General features: G+C 40.3%; 1 protein-coding gene and 2 long non-coding RNA genes across 5 annotated transcripts; all 3 read right to left on the bottom strand.

The window, feature by feature from the left end:
- Positions 1-1251: 1251 nt before the first annotated feature.
- Positions 1252-1812, bottom strand: LOC128318313 (uncharacterized). Its single transcript, XR_008301775.1, has 3 exons — positions 1778-1812; positions 1630-1689; positions 1252-1534 (listed from the first exon to the last, which is right to left on the bottom strand). It is a non-coding gene; the product is annotated as an uncharacterized LOC128318313 (long non-coding RNA).
- Positions 1813-4923: 3111 nt separating this feature from the next.
- Positions 4924-6645, bottom strand: LOC128318310 (uncharacterized). 2 transcript variants are annotated; one of them, XR_008301765.1, is made up of 4 exons: positions 6220-6645; positions 6039-6120; positions 5257-5611; positions 4924-5107 (listed from the first exon to the last, which is right to left on the bottom strand). It is a non-coding gene; the product is annotated as an uncharacterized LOC128318310 (long non-coding RNA). The 2 variants fall into 2 exon arrangements; XR_008301764.1 differs by having other exon boundaries at positions 6039-6642.
- A 91-nt stretch (positions 6646-6736) lies between these two features.
- LOC113524458 (uncharacterized) lies at positions 6737-12427 on the bottom strand. 2 transcript variants are annotated; one of them, XM_053233878.1, is made up of 10 exons: positions 12340-12427; positions 12068-12234; positions 11872-11962; positions 11226-11634; positions 10972-11140; positions 10681-10898; positions 10514-10585; positions 10269-10435; positions 9658-9909; positions 6737-9531 (listed from the first exon to the last, which is right to left on the bottom strand). In XM_053233878.1, exons 1-10 carry the CDS (start codon positions 12352-12354, stop codon positions 6964-6966), a joined length of 4128 nt encoding a protein of 1375 aa, XP_053089853.1. In that variant the 5' UTR covers positions 12355-12427; the 3' UTR covers positions 6737-6963. The 2 variants fall into 2 exon arrangements, with proteins under 2 accessions (XP_053089853.1, XP_053089852.1); XM_053233877.1 differs by having other exon boundaries at positions 6738-9558.
- Between the last annotated feature and the right edge of the window lie 744 nt (positions 12428-13171).

Raw genomic sequence — 13171 nt, 5'->3', positions numbered from 1 at the left:
ACGTAAATCCCTAATTCCATACGAATTTTTGCAATTTTTAATAAAATCCCCAAATGTGCTGATAATACAGTCTTGCCTCAGCTCTTCAAGAATCAAAAAAAAATTTTGGTCTATCTCTTTTCGTTTTCGAGATATTAAATGTCAAAAATTGCACTTTTGTTGCAGTTCACCATTTGGCCATGGCGCTGTTGCTCCATGGTAACCCTCAAGAGCATATTTTTGGAATTAGATCAATTTTTTGGAAAGGTCAATAAAATGTGATTTGCATATCACTCATTTGCGGATTGCCTTTTTGGAATGTGATCTATTTCCCTAATCGCCTAAAATTCGTCTACTTTTTTTAATGTATTGAATTAATCTCTTTTTTGATTTTCTTTATTGTGAATACATCATTCAAATATGGCTTAGGTGCATGGGAATTTTCTTTATTTGAATATTGCATAATTTGTGATATTGTCCATTATTTTACTCATTGTGATATTTTACAACTAAATCACTGGATTAGAGTTTATTCAGGATCCTGATGGCCTGCAGGTAGAAACTGTTCTTCAGCCTGCTGGTTGTGGATTGAATGTTGATTGTTCTCTAAATGTCTTCAATTCAATTCAATTCAATTCAATTTTATTTGTATAGCGCTTTTAACAATGGACATTGTCACAAAGCAGCTTTACAGAAATAAATGGATTCACAAAAATATATTGTAAATATTTAAATTTATCACTGTGAATTTATCCCTAATGAGCAAGCCAGTGGCGACGGTGGCAAGGAAAAACTCCCCGAGATGATATGAGGAAGAAACCTTGAGAGGAACCAGGCTCAAAAGGGAACCCATCCTCATCTGGGTGCAACGGATAGTGCAATTATAAATAAATCCCTTCTATTGTGTACTATATGGACAAATAGTGCAATTGTGCAACCAATAAATTCATCACAGTATTTGCAAGAGGTCCGGCTGGTTAAAATCTATCCACTGTCCACTGATGGAGTCCTGAGTACGAAGCTGCTCGTGGCACCTGCAGCCCCAAAGCCACTACAGCAATCGCAGTCCCAAGCCATTACAGTACAGCTCCCCATATGTGATCCCCAAGCCATCTCCACAGCCCCCAGGTGGCCCCATCCTCAGCAATCCAAACAGTTCTTCAGGCAGTCCATATGGGGCCACCCCCAGCAGCAGCGAGCGAACTCAACCGATGAGAACTCCAACCAGAACCTGAGGCCTATATAACTTATGTTAACCACCTCACTCTCTACCTATGAACATCTGGATGTATCTTTGGCTGTGCGATCCCTTTTTTGATTTGATGGAAACTCTTGGAACATCTTTCGGTGCTGAAAACTTTTAAATAAACACACTGAGACCAAAATTTCTTTACTGGAATTTTATTTAAAGTCAATATTGTGTGTGTGTGTGTGTGTGCATGTGTGAATTGTCTGTTAAGAATTATATTATGTTGCAACTGCAAGTATATGTGTGTATGTGTGTGTGATGGTGCTCTCTATAAGTCTGAAGGTGCTCTCTGTACCATGGCTCCCGCTGCAAAAAAAAAAAAAAAAAATTATCTCAGTAAAATCTTCACACCATATGGGTTGGTTATAGAATAGATGGCTCTTTTACAAATGTACACTCACAGTTGAGGGCACACGTATCAGTTGGCGTTTTGTCCTACCGCTCACAGGCTTACCGGAAATCTGTACAGATAGAAAATTAAATAAATAACAGTCGAGACAATATTGATGATTGATAAGAGCCTTTTGATTGTTAAAATATGCATAGTACCTCTTCCTGGGATGGACGGTGTGTGGCATCCCGCTGTGGAGCGTACAGAGAATAAAAATAACTCCATCAAAACATCCTAGATACTTGAGAAAATAAGATGTGTGCTGCTAAAATTTGTGCCTACCTCTTTTTTAGGCTCTTGGGATGAACAAGGCTCTTCATAAATTTCTATACTAGCCATTACCTCATAATCATCATTCCGCTGTAAAGGTCAAAAAACAAATTAAATATCAAAAGTAATCCTGACTGATAACAGGCAATAAAACTTACATTAAGCGCTACACGTTGAGGGCAGTTGGAACTAACAAGAAGATTTCCATCAGCCTGTGGGAGCAGAAAATAACTGAAATACGACATGAAAGCAGTGTGTGTGTGTGTGTGTACATGTGTATGATGATATTTGTGTGTATGATAACCCTAACCCTAACCCTAGGTGCTCTCTGTACCATGGCTCCCTCTGAAAAAAAAAAAAAAGAATACATTTTTTTCAGTAAAGTCTTCACACCACACTGGTTGGTATAGAGGTGAAATCGTTCTATTACAAATGTAAACTCAAAGTTGGGGACATGTATCAGTAACCTGACAATATGTTTCAGATGTTTCAAACAGAAACACACTCACCTTCATGGACTGGGTTGGCATCCTCCTTAGGGCTCTCAGCCTCCATAACATGACTCAGTGTTTGGCCAAGGGCTTCATGAACATCATTAATATCATTGTTAATGGAAGCTTGAATGTTGTCGAGGGTCTCCATAGCATCATTGATGCCACTGAGTAGATTATATATCCTTCTCCCCCGGACCTCCAAAGTGTACGAGCTTTGGTCTGGTGCTGGTGGATGATTGTTTGTAAACATCTGTATGTGTACATCAAACTAAAAATAAAATACACAAGGAATAAAGAAATAATCAAGTAAAACATGCATCTGTTGCATTTGTAACTGTTGTATGACTGTGCCTGCATTATTTTTGTATTTACAGGATTACACAGGATGTTTAAAAGTGTGCGCATTTGTATGTATTGAGCAGTGCTGTCCAATCTTAGCCACGTAGTGCCGGTGTGGTTGTAGGTTTTTGTTCCATACAAACAGGATCACACATGATCAACTGTTTGATAATTGAGACCAACTGATTAAACGAGTAGAATGAGGTGTGATCCTGCTTGTTTGGAAAGAAAAGCTGCAGCCACACTGGCTCTTTGTGGATCAGACACCCCTGTTATAGGATTAGGGGTTGATGTATATTTCTTGGAATGATTAGTGGTAAATATCAGATTGTTGGCATCTAAAACAATAAATTAGAGCCTACCTTCAGCCTGCAGGGAAAATGGTGCTATAGGAGAGCAGAGCTGAGTTGGAGTTTGCACCAACTAGCATGCTCCCTAAAATTAGCATATACAATTGGCCATCCAATAAAAGCAAGGAGTGATAAATTGGAAGCAAAGTTAAAAAATGTAATACTTATTCCTAATCTCCTAACCTACTCATTCCAGGCACAGTAAAAACTGTGGAAGCCACCAGAATTACAATTAAAAATGCAAATTATCATTGGCTGTGCAGCATGGAACAATATCTTAAAAACTAACTAGAATTATGAATTAAACATTCCAAGAGGGAAATATTCAATTCAATTCAATTTTATTTGTATAGTGCTTTTAACAATGGACATTGTCACAAAGCTGCTTTAAAGAAATATATACATTTTTGCACTTTTCTGACCATATAATACACAATTATACAAGGGAATTATTTATAATTGTAGAAGAAGAAACCCTAGGGATAAATTTATACATTTAAAATATTAATTTCTAAAAATCAGGTATTGTGGAGTCAAACCAGAAGCTCACCACCGAAAGATGTCAGACAAGTTCTCTGAGGCGAAGAACTCGATTCTGGAGTCCAGTTTTAAGCACGATGTCGGGAAGCACCCCAAACGCAAGTTCGATCCCACTGAAGGCTGGCTCCGATGGGCACCGGTAGTCAGCATCAGCAGGAGACCTGGGCTTCCTGCCGCAAGTGACCTGTTGCCTTTCCATTGCTGAGAAATAAGCTGTGGAAAAAATGTGCTCTTTTCTCAGCCCTGGACTTGATGCAGTAGCTAGCATAGAGCCACACAGCAGAGTGAAACACCTGACAAGTTGTTCTCGGGACCAACAACAAAGTGGCACCTGGAGGACCCAAACCTGGCACACATAAACTAGGCCACAAGATGATGCAGTATGCTGAGTTATGTCACACCGTTGGCATTTCACAACCCTTTGGTTAAGTTATTTTAGGCTCAAATACCTTAAAGGATTGAGTAAAAATTTTGGGGCCCCTTCACAGAACCGTGGCTCCTGGAGGGCCCCAAACCCGGCATATGTGAAGTAGGCTATGAGCTGATGTAGCATGCCAAGTTTGGTGGACATATGTTGCACAGTTGGCATTTTACAACCCTTTCATCAAGTTATTTTAGGCCCAAGATCCTTTGAAGGGATTGAGTGACATTTTGGTTGCCCTTCACAAAACCATGGCTCCTAGAGGTCCCAAATCCAGCAAACATGATGTAGGCCACGGGATGACATGGGCTGCTGAATTTGGTGGAGCTACGTAGTACAGATGGCATTTTACGACCCTTTCATTACATTAATTTAGACCCAAATACCTTTAAGGGATCGAGTGACATTTTGGGGGCCTTTCACAGAATCGTGGCTCCTGGAGGCCCCAAACTTGGTATATGTGAAGTAGGCCACGAGATGATGTGGCATGCTGAGTTTGGGGAAACTACATCACACTGGTGGCATTTTACAACCCTTTCAAGAAGTTATTTTAGGCCCAAAAACCATTGAAGGGATAGAGGGACATTTTGGGGTCCCTTCACAGAAGGAGTAAATCACTGGATTAGAGTTTATTCACCTTATTCATCCTGATGGCCCTGCGGGGGGTAGAAACTGTTCTTCAGCCTTCTGGTTGTGGATTGAATGCTGATTGTTCTCTAAATGTCTTCATTTGAGGCCTATATAACTTATGTTAACCACCTCACCCTCTACCTATGAACATCTGGATATATCCTAGGCTGTATGATCCCTTTTTTGATTTCATGGAAACTCTTGGAACATCTTTCAGTGCTGAAACCTTTTAAATAAACACATTGAGACCAAAATTTCTTTACTGGGATTTTATTTAAAGTCAATATTGTGTGTGTTTGTGTGTGTGTGTGTGTGTGTGTGTCTATCTGTCTGTCTATAGAGTGTGTTGTGTGGTGTACATGTGGATGATTTGTGTGTATGATCACATGTATGTGCATGTTTATGAATCTCAGTCTGAAGGTGCACTCTTTACCATGGCTTCCTCTGCAGAAAAAAAATCAAAAGAATAAATTAATCTCAGTAAATCTTCACACCACACTGGTTGGTATAGAAAAGAGATGGTTCTATTACAAATGTAAACGCAATGTTGGGGACAAAGTATCAGCTGATGTTTCAAACAGAAACACACTCACCTTCATGGACCTTTGTTACCATCCTTCTCAGCAGTCCTAGCCTCCATACAATGACTCAGACTGTGGCCAGGGGATCCATGAACATCATCGGGGGGACACTTGACCATCGTCAGGGGCCTCCATAACATCACTCGCACTGTGGCCAGTGGATCCACGACCATCGTCAGAGGCCTCCTTAAAAGGACTGATGCTCTGGAAGAGGGCTTCATTAACATTGTTAAGGGCTGCTTGACTCTTGTCGAGGGTCTCCATAGCATCATTGATGCCACTGAGTAGCTCATACATCTTCCTCCCCCCGGACCACCAAAGTGTATAAGTGTTGGTCTCGTGCTGGTGGACGGTTGTTTGCAAACATCTGTATGTGTACATCAAAGTAAAAATAAAACACAAGGAAAAAACAAGTAATCAAGTAAAACAACATGCATTTGTTATTGTCATATGACTGTGCCTGCATTATTTTTGTATTTTCAGGATTACACAGGATGTTTAAAAGTGTACTGAGCAGTAGTGTCCAATCTTAGCTGCAAAGTGCCGGTGTGGTTGTAGGTTTTTTGTTCCATACAAACAGGATCACACATGAATTGTTTGATAATTGAGACCAACTGATTAAACGAGTAGAATGAGGTGTGCTCCTGCTTGTTTGGAAAGAAAAGCAGCAGCCACACCGGCCCTTTGTGGATCAGACACCCCTATTATAGAATTAGGGGTTGATATATATTTCTTGGAATGATTAGTGGTAAATATCAGATTGTTGGCATCTAAAACAATAAATTAGAGCCTACCTTCAGCCTGCAGGGAAAATGGTGCTATAGGAGTGCAGAGCAGAGTTGAGCTGAGCTGGACTTTGCCCCAATTAGCACACTCCTGAAATTAGCATATACAATTGGCCATCCAATAACAGCAAGGAGCGATAAATTGGAAGCAAAGTTCAAAAATTTGATACTTAACACCTAATCCACTTACCTACTTCCAAGTGCAGTAAAAACTGTGGAAGCCACCAGAATTACGATTAAAAACTGCAAACTACCTAACAAACATCATGTGCAGCATTGGGTGTGCAGCATGGAGTGATATCTTTAAATCATAATTCTAAAATAGTTTATAACATCTAATGCACTGTTCACAAAATGAACAACTTGGACCAGCATATTACCGTTGGTCTCTCAATTACTTCATAATCTATGAGACACAGAACTAAATGTTCCCATCATTTATGTATGTTAGTGAGGTACAGTAACAAGAGAGATAATCCTCTCCCATCACTTATCAGGTTCTATGATCACAATTTCTGCAGTGCTTACAGCTAAATACTTTTAAATTGAATTATTAAAATGTAGCAAATGCCAGAACAATACTCTTTTCAACACATTTATTAATACAAAATAATTTATTTTTGCTTTTGTTTCTCCAATACAAAACCATTATGTATATTTTTTTAATCACAAATTAAACTTTTTTTTTTTAAAAAAAAAAAAAACAGGAAAATGAACATTTTCCACTTCCTTTAAAACAAAAGTTTCAAGTCTTTTATCCTGAATTAGTTAAAAAAAATATATATATTCCTAATTTGTAAATAAAACAAAAATCACAGACCATTGAGCATCAATAACAATCCAACTGAACAACTTTCCCTGCTTTTCTTTAATTTCTTATTGATTATCAGTAATGTTGAGTTTATGAGAAACATGAATGAATTTATTTTAGGCCCTAATTTTTTTGTCCCCTTTTTCTTGCAAGTATTTTCAGTGCTCTATGCATCCTGGCTACAGCAACTGGGCTTAATCCACCTGCCCTCTTCCGGAGTCTGCGAGGTGACACCAATGACTTTTCTTTGACAGGTGACTCTTCATCACTGGAAATTTTTCGGGCACATTTGCGGAGGGTTGAATTCTTCAAAAGGGTTTTCTTACGCTTTTGGGGTATGGATGGTTGGGTGACTTCTTGTGTGTGTTGTTCAGTCTGATTGTTACTTCCTCTCTCATTCTTATCTTTTGGCAAGTCTATGTTTATGTGATTGTCGGTCTTCTCTGTGCTGCATCCCATATCCATTTCATTAAGTCCATCAGTCTCGTTTGTAAATTTGATCTTGTCCTTTCCTTCACTAGGCATGTCTGCATCGACATGTTCTTTGTCTTCATCTCCATCAGCTGTGTCTTTCCTGTGCCCCGTCTCAGTATTTCCTTCACTAGGCATGTCTGCATCAATGTGCTGCTGTTCATCTTTGTCTCCATCAGCTGTGTCTTTCCTGTGCCCCGTCTCATTTCCTTCACTTGGCATGTCTGCATCAGCATGTTGCTGTTCATCTTTGTCTCCATCAGCTGTGTCTTTCCTGTGCCCCGTCTCATTTCCTTCACTTGGCATGTCTGCATCAGCATGTTGCTGTTCATCTTTGTCTCCATCAGCTGGGGCACAGGAAAGACACGTCTCATTTCCTTCTCTTGGCATGTCTGCATCAGCATGTTGCTGTTCATCTTTGTCTCCATCAGCTGTGTCTTTCCTGTGCCCCATCTCATTTCCTTCGCTTGGCATGTCTGCATCAGCATGTTGCTGTTCATCTTTGTCTCCATCAGCTGTGTCTGTTCTGTTCCTGGTTTTGTCCTTTCCTTCACCTGGCATGTCTGCATCAGTGTGTTGTTCATCTTTGTCATTGTCTTTATGACTCTGGTTTCCTCTCCCACATTTCCCAATCTTCTGTAGTGTGTGAAGGGGTGTGCGAGTGGGTCGGCGATTGCGCCCTGTGATGGGTTGGCACCCCTTCCAGGCTGTCCCCAGCCTTTTGCCTCGAGCTCGCTGGGATATGCTCCTGGTTCTCCTGTGACTCGGCGGAGGATTAGTGGAATGGAAAATTAATGAACGCGGGAATGAATCTGTACTACGTCCTGCGTCATCCTTTCGAATACTTGAGGTATCTTTGTTGTTTTGTTCATCCTTCTTGTCTTTGTCTTGTGTCTGGTCTTCTTCGTTACTGTCCAGTATCACAACTATTTCTTTGTTGCTGTTTTCATCTGTCTTGCGTGTCTTGCCAGCACCTTTCCTCCTTATCCTGTCCTCTGTTTCTTCTGTGGTGTCATCACTGGTGCCTTCGGTCTTTCTTTTAGGATATTTCTTGTCACGTTTGTCATCTGTCTTGCCAGAAACTTTCCTGCTTATTCTGTCCTCATCATCCTCCTCCTCCGTTTCTTCTGTGGTGTCATCACTGCTGTCAACACTGGTGCTTTTGGTCTCTCTTTTAGGATATTTCTTGTCACGTTTGTCATCTGTCTTGCCAGAAACTTTCCTGCTTATTCTGTCCTCATCCTCCTCCTCCTCCGTTTCTTCTGTGGTGTCATCACTGCTGTCAACACTGGTGCTTTTGGTCTCTCTTTTAGGATATTTCTTGTCACGTTTGTCATCTGTCTTGCCAGAAACTTTCCTGCTTATTCTGTCCTCATCATCCTCCTCCTCCGTTTCTTCTGTGGTGTCATCACTGCTGTCAACACTGGTGCTTTTGGTCTCTCTTTTAGGATATTTCTTGTCACGTTTGTCATCTGTCTTGCCAGAAACTTTCCTGCTTATTCTGTCCTCATCATCCTCCTCCTCCGTTTCTTCTGTGGTGTCATCACTGCTGTCAACACTGGTGCTTTTGGTCTCTCTTTTAGGATATTTCTTGTCACGTTTGTCATCTGTCTTGCCAGAAACTTTCCTGCTTATTCTGTCCTCATCATCCTCCTCCTCTGTTTCTTCTGTGGTGTCATCACTGCTGTCAACACTGGTGCCTTCGGTCTCTCTTTTAGGATATTTCTCATCACGTTTGTCATCTGTCTTGCCAGAAACTTTCCTGCTTATTCTGTCCTCATCATCCTCCTCCTCTGTTTCTTCTGTGGTGTCATCACTGCTGTCAACACTGGTGCTTTTGGTCTCTCTTTTAGGATATTTCTTGTCACGTTTGTCATCTGTCTTGCCAGCAGCCTTCCTCCTTATTCTGTCCTCATCCTCCTCCTCTGTTTTTTCTGTGGTGTCATCACTGTCTTCAGTACTGGTGTCCTTGATGTCACTTTCGGGATATTTCTTGTCACCTTTGTAATTTCTCATGCGTGTCTTGGAGATGCATCTTTTCTTACTTCTGTGCATGTCCTCATCTTCCTCCCTTCCTTCCCTAGGATTGTTGGTCTGCTTCTGGACAGCTGTTGCCGTGGCCCGGCGGGACTTGAAAGCATCTGTCAGGTTTTGGTTGGCTTCATAAAACACCTCAGCAACTGCTGTGCTGTGACACATGAGTCGCCGTACCTGCTCCTTCTGCTTGTAATCCAGTTCACGGCCAACCTGAAACGCATCATGTGCACAATACAGAGAGGTAACAAATTAGTACTCAAAATTAAAATGATAATATAACGTCCAATTTTTAAATGAAACAAGTCTTACATAGGTGCTGATGCTTGTTCGTATGAGGCCAAATGTTGGTTTTCCTGGCAGCCCAAACTCCTTCCAGCACTCCTGGAAAGTGCCTGCTAAGCGGGAGAATGGACCCCCATTTGTGTTTGCAAAAAACAATTTGGACTCGCCCATGGGATATTTGTGCCTATGATATAAAAACCTGGCAAACCAGACATATTCCTCCTTTTCCAAAGGGACAAGGGCATGGCCATATTTTGAGGATGTTTTGTGTTTTGCCACCTGTGAAAAGAAAGACATGACACAAAGCAAGGGACAAATTATAAATAATACCTACATTAACATTCCCAAAAAGCTGGAAAGTTTCCAAAAGATATTCTCTACGTGTGCCATTGGCAAGCAAGATGACCATTTAAAAAGGAATAATTCCATCAATTCCTCAGTTTAGGGGATACTATTTATATTTTGGAAATGCAATTCCAAATGAAAAATGTTACTCCCTAAATTTACTTTAAGTACTGTTTCTTTTTTATACTTTGGAATGAACACCGATGTTTTCATCTCACACTAATATTACCTTTTTAGACCCATAAAAGTTATATGTAGGAAAACAGACAATTCAGTAAAAGGTGAAAGCTTACCATAATAACTCGACGTCCATTTTTGTCTTTAGGTGCAGCGTGGACTTCTTCTGCCTCCATTCCCAACAAGACTCCCCTACGGTGCCCTGTCAGGCAAATTATGAACCCTGACAACAGGCCAAATAGGTGGTAAAGGTTTTGTGGCAGGGGATTTTGCTCCAGAGTGACTGGAAGATGAAACAAAGGGTATGAATGTACAGGGACTCCTAAAAGAGGCAATGTTTTCATAACCAATGTGTCCTTACCTAAAGCATTCGGTATTGCTCGTCTAGCCTTTTCCAGGAAGGTCTGTATGTGTACTGCATCCAGAATGTTTTCTGAAATGTAATTAAAACATCATGAAAAAGCATTCTACATTACAAGTGACATACCATGAAATATAAAAAAGTGAAGAAACACAAAAAGCAATTACTTGATTTTTTGGCCTTAACAGCTTGTTTGTGTACAACAAGCCTGCTCGTTAGTTTCCTCCGAAGCCTGTCTAGGCTGAAAATTGCCCCCTTCAATTTCTTTTTAGAGGCTCTCACAGTGTCCAGTCGTGCTTCAAGGAGAAATTTCAGGAAAGACCTCACATCGCTTATGTATATTCTTTGTGTTGTTACAGCAAAATTCCTCAAAGAGTGCGCCCAGCTGTAAGGAAAGTGAGAAAGGCACATTAATTCTTAATTATTCTAAAATGTTGACCTGTGAAATCTATACTTACTTTATAAGCTTGCTGGGGTCTGATAAGAAAGCAAAATCCATGGTTGGCACCCCTCCATCACTCATGTAAGCCAACCAGGATCGCACACGTGTGACTCTCTGGCGTGCGTTCTCGTTCTGGCGATACGTGACGCCTTCAATATGATTAAGCCAGGTCTGAAGGACTTTTTCTGCACCGAAAGAAAATTCACGCGATTATAAGCTTGACATCACAAGGTGAACAAGAGAGACAGAGGGAGTCCATGACAAACTTACCAAAAACTGGAAGTTCTGTCTGTACAGTATTCCTTCTCTCATATTTTCTCCGCAGGGGGAATGGGTTTTTATTTTTTAATGTGTTTATCTCTTCTTTCAGTTGTTTGACAACTGCTTTCTGTACCTTGCAGCCCTTGCAGTTTGGTTGTGTGGTTGGAGCAGTGTCCTCCCTCTCTCTGGTGTCTCCTTCCTCTGGTCCTTGGTGGGGAGCAACCTGGTGTGTAATGACGTCCTTCTGTGCCATAATCGATTGCTGAGGGGAGCTTGTTTCATCATCTGACTCGGCCAACATCTCCACATCGAGGGTACTAACCAAGGGAGGGGATGGATTTTTGGCCCGTAATGTTTTCAGATCCAAAAGATTTGTCTGTTTTTTAGCTTTCGTAAGAAGTTCCTTCTGCTGCACTTCCTGAAGCGAAGAATAAAACAACCATAATGAAAGCTGACCTTTCACAATTGGAAACAAGCTCCCCTCAGATTTTGTACCAGAATGATATTAAATCAGTCACTGATATTCAGACACACAACCAACATTAATAAAAGGTATAAAAATTAAAAAAAAAAAAAAAAAGTGTGCATTGTTCAAAACAATGAACTCATCATCCCAGAGCATTAGTGCACTTAAGTTATAAATGACAATACTTACTGTCATATCTGAATGGCATAGTTTCATGTGTTTATCTAAACGCACAAAGTTAGACCTTTTGCAGATAGGGCAATCATTGAGGCCATTATACCTTAAAATCACAGACAAAAAGACATTTATTATTATTTGTTATGTTAACCTATACCATTTGAAAATGTTGAGGATTCAGGTCTGATTTTATAAGAAGACAACTTACGTGCCAGATGTGTACTGCAGCAAGATCCTGAGCTCCATTTTGTTGAGTACTTTATGGAGCTTTATAAGATGTTGGCGAACATTTCGGAAGGAGACGCCACAGAGAGGGCACGGTGCACTTTTTTTTGGCTTTCTTTGCAAACTGGAGGTGGAGGTCCGATACATATTCTGTGAAAACAGTGTGGACTAATTATTTTCCCCCAAAACCTGTACAAAATGCTAAACACAGAAACCTTTATTTATAACATCAAAATGTTGGAAAACTTAACAAACCTCAAACCCAGGCATCCTTACGAATAACTTCTTCGTAACGGAAAGCCAGCTTCCTCAGCCGACTTCTTATATTCTCTGTTGTCAGATGAAGACGTCTGGCCTCCTCCACTAGCTCTGGGGTTTTTTTCAGAACGTGTATTAACTGAAACAAAAAGAAATGTGTAGAAGCCAATAACTAAAGTTTAGGACTGCAAGCATACAGTAATATTTCTGTTACGACCACAAGGATGCACAGTCATAAGGAACTCAACTTACTCGCCTGTATGTTATGAATTTTTCTTTCAAATCTCTTTGAAAGTGGTGTCTCAACAGGGAATCAAACTCTCTTGAATAAAAGAGTCTCCTGCGTTGGCCCTATGCAGAATATACTTATTAGCATGTACATGTGCAAGAATTGATCAGTTCCACTGTAGTTTTACTTACAGGGCGTGGAGTGTATCGTGGGAGCCCCTCAAACTCTGAGCCTGATGAGTCTGTATCAACCTTAATCATTCAAAATATTTTCTTAGTATGTGTGATTTTCAAAAAAAAAAAAAAATTAGAATTGCCTTTCCACAATAAAAACAGTATTCCCTACATTAATCATTGGTGGAATTACTGTCTTCATATAAAGAATGATATTTTTCTGGAAACTGTCCAGTTTTTTCAGAACTTATATAATGCATAAGTATATATATATATATATAAGGTTACTCACAGACAATGGTTCCTCTGGCTCTTGTTTAAATACAACAGTGTGTGTGGCACGGTCTACAGACACCTAAACAAATCAAAAACAATTATTCCTTTAATCAGTGTGTGTGTGTGTGTGTGTGTGTGTGTGTGTGTGTGT

Source organism: Pangasianodon hypophthalmus, chromosome 5 (assembly GCF_027358585.1).
Source record: "Pangasianodon hypophthalmus isolate fPanHyp1 chromosome 5, fPanHyp1.pri, whole genome shotgun sequence".
Taxonomy (NCBI): Eukaryota; Metazoa; Chordata; class Actinopteri; order Siluriformes; family Pangasiidae; genus Pangasianodon; species Pangasianodon hypophthalmus.
Note: the sequence above shows the minus strand (reverse complement) of the source record. Positions and strands in the feature narration are given on the sequence as shown.

Coding starts and splice junctions, on each gene's coding strand:
- LOC113524458 (XM_053233877.1), bottom strand. Junction 11,635..11,871: donor TATGCCATTCAGATATGACA/GTAAGTATTGTC, acceptor TCTTCGCTTCAG/GAAGTGCAGCAGAAGGAACT. Junction 9,910..10,268: donor ATGGACGTCGAGTTATTATG/GTAAGCTTTCAC, acceptor TTCTTTTCACAG/GTGGCAAAACACAAAACATC.